This window comes from Rhincodon typus, chromosome 3 (assembly GCF_021869965.1).
Source record: "Rhincodon typus isolate 14 chromosome 3, sRhiTyp1.1, whole genome shotgun sequence".
In the NCBI taxonomy this organism is placed as follows: Eukaryota; Metazoa; Chordata; class Chondrichthyes; order Orectolobiformes; family Rhincodontidae; genus Rhincodon; species Rhincodon typus.
Window position 1 is genome coordinate 61,498,921 of NC_063334.1, and position 14,541 is coordinate 61,513,461.

A 14,541-nucleotide genomic window follows, 5' to 3' on the forward strand; every position below is an offset into this window, starting at 1 on the left:
GTACTTCATCAGGAATATTTACCAAAAAAAACATGGAAAATGGAAATAATACTTCTCTAATGTACAATGTCATGATCGGTCTTTCAGGGGGAGGGCAATTCCTCAAGACCATCTCCTCATCTCAGGAACCTTTTCTAGTGTGGTCTCCTGGGCTTGCAGAAACTCCTGTTGTCCCGCAGGTCTGTCCCTCTGACTGGCTATTGTTGCTCTGTGATGCTGCTGTTGTCTCCTCCCTGGGTATGGCCAATCCTGGCTCAGAGACACATGACTCAGTCTGCACCCCTGGTACTGTCTGGACCAGCTCTCTCTCTCTTTTTTCACCATCTGTCCTTCTTGATTTCGCTCTACCACCTCTCTGGTCTCTTCTGGTCACAGTAGGACAAACGTGGTTCTCAGTTGGGGGTTGAACATTAAGAATGCCAGCAAGCACTGGGTCTTCACATGTGGTGTGTTCTTGTACATGCTGAGGAACTTTTTGATTCGCTGTCCTCGCAAACCGTCCTTTAAGGACTGCTTTAATGTTCGTACAAACCTCTCCGACTGGCCATTTGTTGCTGGGAGATACGGAGCCGATCTCACACGTCTGACTCTGTGATCTTCCAGGTAATCCTTAAACTCTTGTGCCACAAACTGTGGACCATTGTCACTCATGACTTATTCAGGGTTCCCAAACGTGGCAAATATTTCATCCAGTCAGCCTATCGTCGCTTTAACTGACACTAACTTCTTGACCGCTACTCAGGACATCTTCAACAACTAGTAACACCTGTCCCACTACTGATCCCGCAAAATCAACATGGATTCACGGCCATGGGTGAAGGGGTGACAACAGCGGCACCTCCCATACTAATGCACAGGATTCACATGATCCCACTTTCTCCTCAATCTGGAAGTCCATAGTTGGCCACAAAAGGTAGCTCCTGGCTATTTCTTTCATTTGCACCTTGCCAAGTGCTATTGGTGCACTTGTTCTAGTGTCTTTCCTCTTAACGGGGAAGGGATAATAACTCTCATTCCCCACATTAAACACCCAGCTCATACAGACAACTCCCATTTCCTGGACAGGTAAGGGTGTAATTCAGTGGCCTTCTCCCAGGGCCAAGTCCACTAATCGGTTCAAAACTGTGTCATTCTGGGTAGTATTCCGTACTTGACTTGCTGACTTGTCATTCTGGGAAAAGATGGTCCATGACCGTCCAGAACAGATCTGGCGCTGACATGATGCCAAAAGGCAGTTGCTTATAACGGAATAGTCCTCTGTCTCAGGGCTGAGACTCCATCGTGACCCCTGTCTATAGGTTGGCCTGCAAAAGATCATTTTTGAAAATTTCTTCACCCCAGCCGATCCACTGAACAAGTCCTCAATGTGTCAAAGTAGGGATTGATCCGCACGTAGTGCCGGGTTGAGGGAGACGTTAAAGTCCCCACAAATCCTCACTGTGCCATCTGTTAATAAGGCTGGGATGATGGGAGTGGCCCATTCACTGGTGGTTACTGGTTTCAACACTCCCAGCTTCACCAGCCATTCCTGTTCTACCCCCCTCCCCCTCCCCCCACTTAGGTCAGATGGCGTATGGTTCAGGATGTGCCTTCAGACTCTTTGACAAGCCTCCTGTCTCAACCAATGTTTAATTTCCACTCCTTTCATTTCTCCCAGGGTTCCCTTGAAGACATCCTTATACCTGTCCACAATCTCTTAAAACCTGTGTTTGAGTTCACCAACCTTTTAACCACACCCCAATTTAATTTAATTTCTGTGACCAGGAGAGTCTTAACGATGCGGGTTATTTCCCTTTTGCTACGTACGGTGGCAGTTCAGCACAATGGTCCCTTAGCTGTACTTTTACCAGTGCATAGTCCTTTAGTGGCACCACTTATTCAATGTAACTTTGGCAGGCTTCAATGGCAGAGCCTGTAACTTCTCCCTATAGACTGATTCAGGAATCAGAGACACTGCTGCATGTATATCCAATTCCATCTTTACTGTCTTATCCTCCAATTTGGGAAGAACACAGAAACAATCAACTTCACCTCTTACTCACAGGATGTTTAATCGAAACTCTGCTGACTCTGGGCCTTTGGCTTCTCCCGCACACCCGGCTAACTCCCGGGAGTACTCTCTACCTTATGCCTTGCCTTTTGAATTGTCCCCTTGAGACACCACTTTTCGCGGTTGGGTTGTACCAGCAATTTCGGGCAATATGGCCCATTCACTGACACCTTCACTGGGCATCTTGAGTCCAACACATTGACTCGTTGTGGTCACTCTTGCCACATTAGTGGCATTCTATGGTTGGTACCACACTCTGCTGCATTTCTGCTATTTTACGCACTTGGGCATTATCTGTCAGCTGTTTTGCTTCAGTGAGGCCAACTCGAAGTAACAATTTTGAAAGCTGCCATTTGTTGGATGGCTTTGTGTCAGAGGCCACAAACCAAATGCTCCTGCATGTCTTCTTGGAGGAACCTTCTTAATTTGCAATGTTCCACTAACCTTTTTCAGGCAGCTGGACGACAGACTTTCCTTCGTGCTGTGCAGGATTATAAATATGGAAATGTTCATAGAATCCCTACAGTGTGGAAACAGGCCCTTTGGCCCAACAAGTCCACACTGACCCTCAGAGCCTCCCACCCAGACCCATCCCCCATAACCCACCTAATCTGCACATTCCTGAACAGTATGGGCAATTTACCGTGGCCAATCCGCCTAGTCTGCACATCTTTGGACTTCTGTAATCATCAGTGGCTTTGGTGAAAAATAACTTCCCAACACTTTGCATGGTTCTTGGAATGCCTTTTCCGTGGGTTTTTCCCTAGAATCATGAAAGTCTTTCTCCTAACAATACTCAAGAAAGCCAGTACCATTATGTCTTCAACCAATTTGTTTGCCTTTAAGCACATGTCAAAATGTTTGGTGTCCAGAATCCAACTTAATGTCTCTTCATCAGATGGTTCCATCATTCCAAATTGGCCTGCCATTTTGTTTTCCCACTGGGAGGAATTTTTCCCGCTTCTTGAGTGTAGTAACCTGTCACAGTCCGAGTCTCATCAGTGAACACTCTCGGCTTCAGCTGCTCTCTCACCGACTGTATGCTGTTCTTCCCTGGTGTTAACTGTAGCCCGTGTTCCCTCGTGACTGCTCTCCGTGATGCGTCGGTAAGCTCCCAGGTGGGTACTCCCCTCTTCACCTGTTGGCAGCAGTCTGAGTCCCCTCTTGGCCACTCAGCCCACACCCCAGTGCGTACCATTCTTCCCTGGCATCGACTGCAACCCAGTTCCCTTTGCGTCTGCTTCCCTCAATGTTACCTCCTTAATCCTGCGCCATTTTCAAAGTCTGGGAGATGTCTTTCCTCCTGACAAAAAAACCAGGGTTCTCACAGACTTTGTGGCTTGATTCCAATCCTCGTTGCAAATTATTATGGTTCAGTCAAACCTTAAATAGAACATGAGGTAAATGGAGGATAAACTTGAACAGGGAATACTTTATTGTAGGTCTTTCATCGTCACAGTCAATTTTTAGACTGTTTCCCCTTGCCCCTGCTCTCTGTCACCTGACTTTCTCTCTTAAAGGGGCAGTACACTCTGAACCACATACATAACAGAAACTTGACATCAGGAATTAAAAAGTGGGTAAAAGAGGGGTGGGAAATGATTGGTTATTTGTGGAGTATTTAGCCTGTTATGGCGGCAGTGGGATTTTGCTGATTTTACAGGGGCTGCTCAATATGGAGCATCCTCTTGTTTTGACATTGACTCAACAGCAATACAAGCTGCTAGGAATGTCGAGTGTTTACGGATGACAACTTGTGTATGTGGTACTTCCTGTCTATCAAGCACAGCCTGGTCTCCAAATGTCTGAATAATCCTTGCCATTGGACAAAGACCTTGCTCCATGAGTACTGTGTGGTAGTCAGTGTACTAAGGCCATGCCATGCTAAAAGAATCTGTGCATCTTCCAACCCCTCAAAATGATTGGGAACAACATTGTTGTGTGGGGTTGCTATGATTGGTGTGTTTTTAAACTAATTTGTCAGGGGGATGGGATACAGAGTGAAGGCACAGTAGGGGGTGATGCACGGACAAATGTAGAAGAAAAGTCAAGTCAGTCCAGAGGGCAAAGTGTATATAGTCAGGTTAAGACACCAGGGAGCGTGGCAAGGCTGAATGGAGGAGTTGGTGTCATTATGTTGATCAATATTATAATAAGAAGGAATGAAATGATTTCAATTCTCGACCCAGAAGTGTGATCCCACATGACTGAGTGACCTATCCACCACCAAAATCACCATGACTGTGTTTTTGTAAACTATTAACCACCACCAGTTATCACCCGTGCAGCCAATTAAAAACTTACATGCAAAGCCCTTTAACGGCAATGCAAACCATCAGATGTGAAGTGGGGAGGGGTGGGGGTGTGGGGGCAATGATACCTTAGAAAGTTCCTCAATTCAGGCCACATGGATTGAACTAAAAAACTAGAAAGGGGCAATGGATAGAGGATTGACTGACAGGCATAAGGCAGAGAATAGGGATAAAGGTGTCGTTTTCATGATTGCAACCAGTGATTAGTGGAGTTCCACAGGGATCAGTGTCAGGACCACAACAATTCACATTCACCATTAATAATCTGGATGAAGAAAGGACGAGAGTATTGTTACTAAGTTTCCAGATGACACATAGGCAGGTAGAGGGACATGTAATGTTGAGGAAGCAGGAGGCTGCAGAAGGACTTAGACAGGCTAGGAGAGTATTGCAAAGAAGTGGCAAATGAAATAGAATTTGGGGAAGTATGAGGAAGAATAGAACATAGACTATTTTCTAAATTGGGAAAGGCTTCAGAAATCAGAAACACAAAGGGACTTTAAGAGTCTTAGTTTAGGATTGTCTTCACGTTAACATGTAGGGTCAGTTGGCAGTTAGGAAGGCTCTAGCTGCTGCACCTTTCCCCCACGCGGCCCCTGTTCTTGCACCCTTTCCCCACCCGGGCCAGCTTTTGTACCCCACCTCACCTGGCCCCAGATCCTGCGGCCCCAGATCCTGCACCCCCCCCCCCCCCGGCCCCCCATCCTGCACCTGTCCCCCACCCAGCCTGAGCTTTTGCACCCCTCCGCCACCTGGCCCCAGCTCTTGCAGCCCTCTCCTATTTCCCATTCCTAGACCTCAGCTGCTCCCTTCTCTGTACCCACCTTGTGTCAACACTGAATTTCTAAACTTCTGGCAACATGGCATGGTGCCTTAGTGGTTAGCACTGCTAACCAGCGCCAGGGACCTGGTTTTGATTCCGGCCTTGGGTCGCTGGAGCTTGCATGTTCTCCCCATGTCTGTGTGTGTTTCCTCCAGGTGCTCTGGTATCCTCCTTCAGTCCAAAGATGTGCAGGTTAGGAGGATTGACCCTACTAAATTGTCCATGGTATCCAGGGGTGTGTTGAGTAGGTGGATTAGCCATGGTAAATGTGGGAGTACTAGAATGGGGATTGGGGAGCTGGGTCTGGGTGGAATGCTGTTTGGAGGGTCAGTGCAGACTTGATGAGTGAAATGGCCTCATACCACACTGTGGGGATTCTATATATCTTCCAATTATAGGCTGCTACTCTCCTGGGTTTTCTGCTGATTGGTTCACCACAAACCCATCAGCAGCAAGCATGGGAGAGAACCAGCCTGTGATTGGAGGAGTGGATCACATTTCAGTTCTATGCTGTTTGTGGGGTGACATTATTGGTCTCCCCTGTGAGTGAATCTTCTGGGGTGATTTAGGGACTTTTATGGGATAGATCAGCCTGCCACCTCTGTGTATTTTAAACATTGAGTGCAAGTGGAATCAAGTGATCCAGGCTGTAGTTTCAGACATGTCCACATAGAACAGACCCTGTGTGCCAAATGATGAAGAGAAATTAGTGTTCCAACACAATCAATGAAGTATGAAGTTGGTTTGAAGCAAAGCTGGTAACATTCATTAACTCGTCAAATCACAGTGCTGCAATAAGAAAATTTAGTGTTAATGAAAATTTTATACAGGAATGGAAGAAACAACAACTCACTATGATGAAGGCCAGATGTGCCATGAGTACAGGTCCCAGCCATTGGCCTTATATGGAGAAATGTATTTAGGAATGGGCCCTGAAAAATCCTCAGAGTGGTTTCATTGTATGAAATGTCAAACAGCTAGTCCTCATTCAATATTGTTGTGCTTAACTATTGTTCATTTTTAAACATTGCTTATTATTTGTAGCTGAAATAAATCCATGAGGTCACCCTTTATACGTGCATCATACATGACACTGACCCAGCTAGCACGGAACCGGCTCATGGGATGAGCAGAACCCCTGACACTCCTGTTTATATCTGTCAGCCAGGGCTCCCTGGTTGGACCAGATTAACAGCCCCAATCAGGGAACTCATATTCTATGAGATCCACCTGGCTGACCCCTCATTCCACTCACAACAGTGACCTATTTTTAGCTTTGCTTTGCCATTTTTGTCTTAACATTGTTTACGTGCATTGTCAATGTCCAATGTCAATCAGTGTCCAATACTGCACTGCCTGCATCCCAGACATTCTCCCTTTTGTTCTGGCAATGGGCAAAGAGTTGTCCTTCTCTCCTAAATTGAAATAGAGCTCCTGGGCCCCATCTAGTGACATATGTCCATGAGTGCAGGTAGCCATGGGCATTCAGCTACATTGATCAACTTGAAACTCTCGATGGAGCCTAGTCAATCTAACAACACAGAACAGTAAAGGCAAGTTTTTTTTTAATTGTATTTCTTTCATGTTTAGTGGTGAATTGTAGTTTGCAAGTTATTTCGATATACACGTATGGTACAGTACAGTATATAGTATAGTGTTGTAATTTATTGTTACAAGTATTTATGAAAATACAGTAAAAAAAAAAAATTTCAACTTTTATGTATTTTTCTGGGTGAGAAAGTCCCAAGGAACCTAACTTTGGCTAACTATGATTCCTATGGGAAACTATGTTTCACTAGAAGTCCTGATTTTCTAAAATGCAAACATATAACTGAGGACTAGTGTCTCGTTAAGTGAACCAATTCAGACAAACAACTAGTTGGTGTAACTATATTGTAGAATGGAAATATATAGCATTGTCGCAGAAGACCAAGCTGACTAGTTAGCTGGATTGGCCTTGCTAAATTGCCCCGTAGTATCCAGGGATGTGCAGGCTAGGAGGATTAGCCATGGTTAATGTGGGGTTATGGGGATAGGTTTGGGAGGGTAGGGTCTGGGTGGGATGCTGTTCTCAGGATCAGTGCAGATTCAATAGGCCGAATGGCCTCTTTGTGCAGGGCTTCTATGATTCTTCTTGGTAAATGCCAGAGCAACTTAACAGATGATGAAATGGAAAAACTGCCAAGAGAGGTTGATATGAAAAGTGTTGTCCTGGCTCAACATTCCAGGGTACATTGTTGTGCCTGGCAAATTATGATGAAGTGTTGAGGATGGAGACCACTTTGACTGCCAATGACAGCACCATTTCCATGGCACATGGCACAGATGAGTTGCAAAAAAATCTGGAAGTAGATGGCTGTGTCTCCCCGCTGGCTTTGTACAAAATTGCAGGCTATGGAGTCAGGTCTTCATAGTCAAGACCAGTAAAACTGGCAAATCACACATATACATCTTGTATACCTCAAACTGAGCACCCAAATGATCTGTATATTCATTTCCAAATATTACTGTTCTTATTTACTGGCGTTTTCTTCTGAGTTGTAAGGTAGATGCGTAGCCTACTGATTTAGGAGAAGACCACAGAAAATTACAACTGACTTCATCTCAACATGTTTAAATAAGACTCTGCTCCTTTTCATCAGACGGCTTTTGAACAGTTTCCAGTGTCTGCTGGAAATTATATCAGATCCTAAAGTGATGCAGATTTGGACATATGAATGTGAACCAGAATTCCCAATAGGCCCTTGGGTCTGTTCTACTCCTTAGGAACTGATATTCTAGCTTGCTAACATCTTTAGTCCAAATTCTGTGGGTCCCAAGTTTGTGTTCCATACGGTCTGGTAGGATGATAGGCTTTCCTTTTGCTGATTACAATGGAGCATCTATAATCCAGCTCTATTTGTCTCTGGATTCACAGTAAATATGGCAGTACATTAGCAATCGGGGAAACTACAAGGATGTAAAGTGGCAACGTGGTGGTGAAGGAATGATTGCTATTCTGAGGTTGGTGCCAAAATAGATTAAAATAGATGTAGTAGACGAAGATGTACTTTTGCCAGATGGTGTTCCACCTGATGTGATAGTGCTCAATGAGAATGTGTTTTATTCTGGAACACTGAACACACATTCACCAATGGAGGAAGGAGGAAGCCAGTTTACAACTGATTTTAATCAGTTTTTGATGGGTTGAATACTGCACAAAAATGTTAAATCAATTTCTTATTTATGGCAGGTGTCTTCCAGGATGTCAGATTTGCCAGAACCTGGTGAGGTAAGGAAATTTTATATTTTTTTAATTTAGCACAAGTCTTAGAAACAATACATTAAATTTGAATCTCAGATGAACAGCCTACAAATCCGCAGACCTCTTGTTCCCTTGCATGTCTGACAGAGTGTGGAAATGCTGTTCTGCTACTGACCTTTCTTCCTTATTGTGTTGGAGTAGGCTGGATCAGAGAGAGGGTTCTGCATTAAAAAAAATTTAATTCCCCCCCCCCCCCCCCACTCCCCTTCCCCCATCTCAGTATGGCCAAATCTTCAGTGACTGTTGCAGGGAGTCTAAAGTGTCTGCAACGTTTTGGGGGAGGGGAAAGTAGCCATCACTGACTTCAAAGAATCCTTTGTGAGATGAATAAGATTTTCAGGCAGAAGTTTTTTGAAGTTGTCCTAGCCATTACCGTGTTCCAGAGGCTCTGATTAGAAACTCATAATTCTTCGCTTTCAATGACCTGCATTCTGGCTTCTTCCTAATGTTCAAATTGATGGATCAATAGGAGGCAAAAGCAATGGAGAAGTCAAAGGAGGAAGCATTGGAACCAATACCTTGTGCTATCATGGAACTGTGTTACAGTATCATTAATATTTAATGAAGATACCCAAACATCCCAGCAATTACCTGACAGTACTACACCATAAGATTTCATGAAGTTACCCAAAGCAAACTTTATTGTGTGTTAAAAGAGGAAGTAAGGAATGAAAGCATTACTAACTAAACACTGCAGCTTATAAAGACTGATGCTATCAACTCAGTTTCACATTTTACTTTACTCCAAATATTCCCTGATACGTGAAAAGAATCCCGAGAGGTTGTTCACTTTTTCTCTGGACCCAATCCAAACATATAACACAACTCTCCAGAATGTACGTCACTTCATTTTACTATCCTAGTGATTCAAGACACAGGTTTTATGTCGTCCTTCCAACGGCTTTCGGTTTATCAACTTTCCAATTTTCTTTTTAATGATGTCATAGCATTGGAATTCACAACTCAAGCATAGGCCTTATGGACAGAGGTTTGAAACATCAGAAAACACTCTTGGTTTCCAATAACCCACTACTATTTCTTCAACTGCAATGAAGCTGAATTCTTCCAGATCTCTAGATGCCTTTTATTAAGAGGATTACTGTAGATTTCTTCTTTCAGTTTGCAGCTTAATAAATCTCCTGATCATTTTTTTCTAATCATATGTAGATCTCATAATTACTCTGCTCCAAGTGTAGGTCTGTCTTTATCTCTCAACTTTCAAAGAGCTGCAGGCTACACAAGACCAAAGCTGACAAAGTATCTAAACTGATTTTCTGAACATCCATGAGTCTTGCCTGCTGGTTGTACATTAACTGAATTCGGTGACAAATTCCAGTGCAAAGACTTTCACTGAACTCCACCCATCTCTGTGGCAATGTGAAAAAAAAATGGCCTAAGAAAAGGTTAACTAATCTGAAACCAGATTTGGAGGGACTGTCTTATGGGCAGAGATTAAGTAGGTTAGCCTGTACTCATTGGAGTTTAGCAGAATGAGAGGCGATCTTATTGAAACATGCAAGATTCTTAGGGGACTTGACTTGTTTCCCCTTGTAGGTGAGTCTGGGACCAGTGGGTGTAATCTCAGAATAATGGGCTACACATTTAAAGCATTGGATGAAGACAAATTTATTCTTTTAGAGACTAGTGAATCTGTCGAATTCTTTACTACAGAGGGCTGTCAAGGGTGGGTTGTAAAGGATATTCAAGGCTAAGAGACTCAGATTCTTAATCAGTAAGGCAATCAAGGGTTACATGGAAAAGGCCAGACAGTTGAGTCAAGAATTATCAGATCAGCCATGATCTCATTGAATTGAGGAGCCGACTAGATGGGCTGAATAGTCTACTTCTGCTCCTATATCTTATGGTTCGCAGGTAAAAATGTAAATTAGCTACCCCTTGCTTCTACAGGTTTCCTTAATTTCAGAAGTCACATGAATAGCTTACCCTTTACCTAATAACTACAGGTGCCATGTCTGTTGTTCTTTTAGCTAAGTCAGAGCACTTGTCATGTTTCTCATCCTTTTACTCGGATTTTATCCAATAACCACGAGTCACTTTTGATTTGTAATTATCTTATGTCTGTATGGTTTGGTAAGTTGTGAATGATTACCGTTTTTTCCCCAATGAATTAGAGTAAAATTCAATTTCAGAAACTAAAACAACTAAGTCTTTAAAACATTTAAACTACAACACTAGCCTTAAATAATACCTGCACCCACAAAAAAATGAAAAACACCCTTGTGATGTGTTTTCATTTTTACATTTAAAGTATTATAACTAATAACATTTTATATCAAAACAAATACATTATAATTAAGCTTTAAAGGGCCTTGGTGAGACTACCCCTGGAGTATTGCTTGCAGTTTTGGCCTCCCTACCTAACAAAGGATATACTTGCCACAGAGAGAGTGCAGCAGAGGTTCACTAGACTGATACCAGGGATAGCAGAACTGTCCTATGAGGAGAGATTCATTTCATTGCCTCTGATTTCTGTAGAGTTTAGAAAGATGAGAGGGGAATTGATTGAAATATGTCATATTCAAACAGGACTGGACAGACTAGATTCAGGAAAATGCTTTCTCATTTAGGACTAAGATGAGGAAATTTTTCTTCTCTCAAAGAGTAATGAACTTGTAGAATTCTCTACCTCGGAAGACTATGGAGGCCAAGGAACTGAATATATTCAAGAAAGAAGTAGATAAACGTTTAGATTTTAAAGGCATCGAGGGTATGTAGAGAAAGGAGGAATATGATGTCAAGATAAAGGATCAAACATGATAAAATTGAATGGTGCAGCAGGCTTGAAGGGTTGAATAGCATACTTCTTATCCCAATATCTTAGTGTCATACTACTTCCCCCCACCCCCACCAAATCTGTTACCATTGCTGTGGGTCTGGAATCACAATATAGGCCAGACCAGGTGAGGATGGCAGTTTCCCTCCCTAAAAGACATTAGTGAACCAGATGGGTTTTTTTCCGACAATTCATGGTCATCAGTAGACTCTCGATTCCAGATAGTGGGATTCAAACCCAGGTCCCCAGAATATTACCTGAGACTCTAGATTAACAGTCCAGTGATAATACGACAAGGCCACTGGCTCCCATGTTCAAGTTGATTCCAATCAAAATATGTTACAGTCAATTCTTATATTTCTTTCTTTATGCTTGTCGGCTCCACATTGGCTAAATCCAAAGAAAGGCCCAGTTAACTCAAACATTAAGCTGTCTTTCTCCTGTCCAGCTACAGGCACATCTTCATTTTTAACTTCATTTTCAAGGTATAAATGTTCAACATTCTCCTCCATGATAAAAAAGTTCAAAATTACCCTCTTAATTTCAAATGGTTTGCTAATCCTTCAGTCATTTCCACAAACACTATTAACCTAACCTTGCTTAATTGTTGCATGCCAGTCAGCTGCCAATCTTCCCCCTCCAGAGAAACAAGTAACAATTACCAAAGCCATTCTGCTTCTCACTAAGTACAATAAAATCTCGCCATAAAATCTTGTTAGCTTAAAGGTGAGCCAATATTCGAGTGTACCTGCAGCAATCTTTGATTTAGAAGTCCTACCGCCAACCCTCAATTTTCTACAGCTTTTAAATGCAACTCCACCATTCTAGATCACAGTCTCTCAATACCATATTCCTGTGCTGCCTCTGTAACCTGGAGGTTTCAAAAGATTCACTATCCTGTGGGTAAAGAAATTCTTCCTACTCCGAACCCTAAATGGCCTAAATTCTGAGACTCCTTCCCTTCATTCTAGGCTCTGTAGCCAGGGGAAACATCCTTTCTGTATCTACGCTGTCTACCCTTTTAATAATTATGTACATTTCTATAAGATCCCCTCTTATTTTTTCTTAACTTTAGACAATGCAGGTCTGGTTTCCATAATATTTTATCATAGAACAAACCTACCATCCTAGAAATTAGTCTGGTGAACCTTTGCTGCACTTTCTCTATGGCAAGTATATCCTTCCTTAGAACCGCACACAATAATCCAGGTGCACTCTCACCAGTGTTCTGTATAATTGAAATAACACATATTTACTCTTGTACTCAAATCCGCTGCAATAAAAGCTAACATATACCTTCCTAATTGCTTTCTGCACCTGCATATTAGCTTAGGGTGACTTATGAACAAGGACATCCAGGTTCCTTTGGACATCAACACGTTCCAATCTTTCAACAATTAATAAATACTTTGCACCTCAGTTCCTTCTACTATCTGATACTTATGCATGTTATATTCCATTTGCCGTGGTTTGCCGGTTCAATCTGCCAGTCCAAAGCTCCTTGAAGTCACATTGCATTCTCATAACAATATGTTCCGATGTGGTTTTGTCATCTCTAAACTTGGAAATGTTACATTTGGTTCCTCCAAATCACTGATATAGATTCTGAACAGCTGAGGTCCAAATACTAATCCTTCAAGTACACTACCCCTCACAAATCGATAATCTGGGATTTACCAATTTATTCATTCTCTCTGTTTTCTTTATGTTAACTAATTGTCATTTCATATTCGGCTTTATCCCACGTGCTCTAGCATTGTTTAGTAACTGTCTGTGTGGGACCTTACTAAACATCTTCTGAAAATCGAAATATACCACATCCAGTCATCCCCCCTTATCTACTTTGCTAATAACATCCCTGATAAACTCCTATAACTTTTCAAAAATGATTTTCCTTTCATAAATCCTTGTTGAATTGTGCCCAATCAGATCAGTAATTTCTAAGTGTCTAGTTATCACATCCTTTATAATAGATTCTAGTGCATTCCTGACTACTGATGTCACCTTAACAAAGCTATAGTTCCCCATTTTCTATCTTCTTCCTTTCTTAAATAATGGGATTAGAAAAGATGTTCGCTAATACATTTAGTATTCTCATAGACACCTCAGTCACCACTCTGGGATTTAGATCAGTGGTCATGGGAATTTGTCAACTTTCACTCCCATTAATTTTTCAAGCACCGTTTCTTTACCACTATTAATTTCTTTCGGTTGCTCATTCTCACTCCTTCTATGGATCTCAGTTATTTTTGACTTGGAGTCTTTGTCATCAAACACTGTTGCTCAGATGACTGAAGACCATGCTGGCTCACTGGATGAGATGTTAAATTTCATTGATGACGCCTACTGTCAGTCAAATGAGGCTCCCAAGGTTTGGGAATTAATCCACTTATCCAGTGGGTCACTGTGGATCATAACAGTGTTACAGTGATGGGAGAAAGCTAGTGGAAGATCTTTGTCTTCTAGATGTTTTTTCTAAGGCCCATTCTTTCACCTGTCCCCATGAACACATTGACGATGATTTGGAGCCCTGCCTCTGAGTGTGCACACAAACACAATTATCTGTAAGCTGCAGTTTGCTGGCAGAGGTTGGATGGTATTGGTTATGGATTGGAAGCAATGCAGATTGAACAGTTTCCAGATCATTCTGTCTATTAGCTCCACACCAGTGAAATCTTCAGGGATATGAGGTGGAGTTTTGCAGCAGGAATTTGGAGAAGGGCATTGCCTTGCTTACACTAATTTTCACATGTTTTGGGTCTGCACTGGATCCATTAGTGAGGATTATGGTTTGCTTGTTATTTTGCAGCAGCAGGAGTTGGTGATGGCCTTTTGTGAGCAAACAAACATTGGATGGACCCTCCATAGCAGGAGTTGGTGATGGCCTTTTGTGGGCAAACAAACATTGGATGGACCCTCCATAATCCAACCTAGTTTAGAGTGGAAGGCCTTTTTGAGGTCAAAACAATCATGTGTAGAGATTGTAGCTGCGCTCTGCATTTTTCTTACGTTGTCTTGCTGTGATGGTTATGTTCAATGTGCCTCTTGATGGATGTTATTAAACTTGAAAGAGTGCAGAAGCGATTTGCAAGAATGTTGCTGGGGTTGGAGGGTTTGAGCCAGAGGGAAGGGCTGAATAGGCTGGGGCTATTTTCTCTGGAGGGTTGGAGGCTGAGGGGTGACCTTACAGAGGTTTATAATATCATGAGGAGCATGGATAGGGTGAATAACCAAAGTCTTTTTCCCAGGGTAGGAGAG

At 42.5% G+C, this 14,541-nt stretch overlaps 1 protein-coding gene across 1 annotated transcript in view; it reads left to right on the plus strand.

The window, feature by feature from the left end:
* Positions 1–14,541, plus strand: part of LOC109928628 (transient receptor potential cation channel subfamily M member 6-like) — a 172,628-nt gene that overhangs the window by 22,283 nt on the left and 135,804 nt on the right. The window contains exon 3 of the mRNA XM_048593519.1: positions 8,418–8,456. Within this exon, the coding sequence (XP_048449476.1) occupies positions 8,418–8,456 (39 nt within the window). The remainder of the gene's footprint in view (positions 1–8,417; positions 8,457–14,541) is intronic.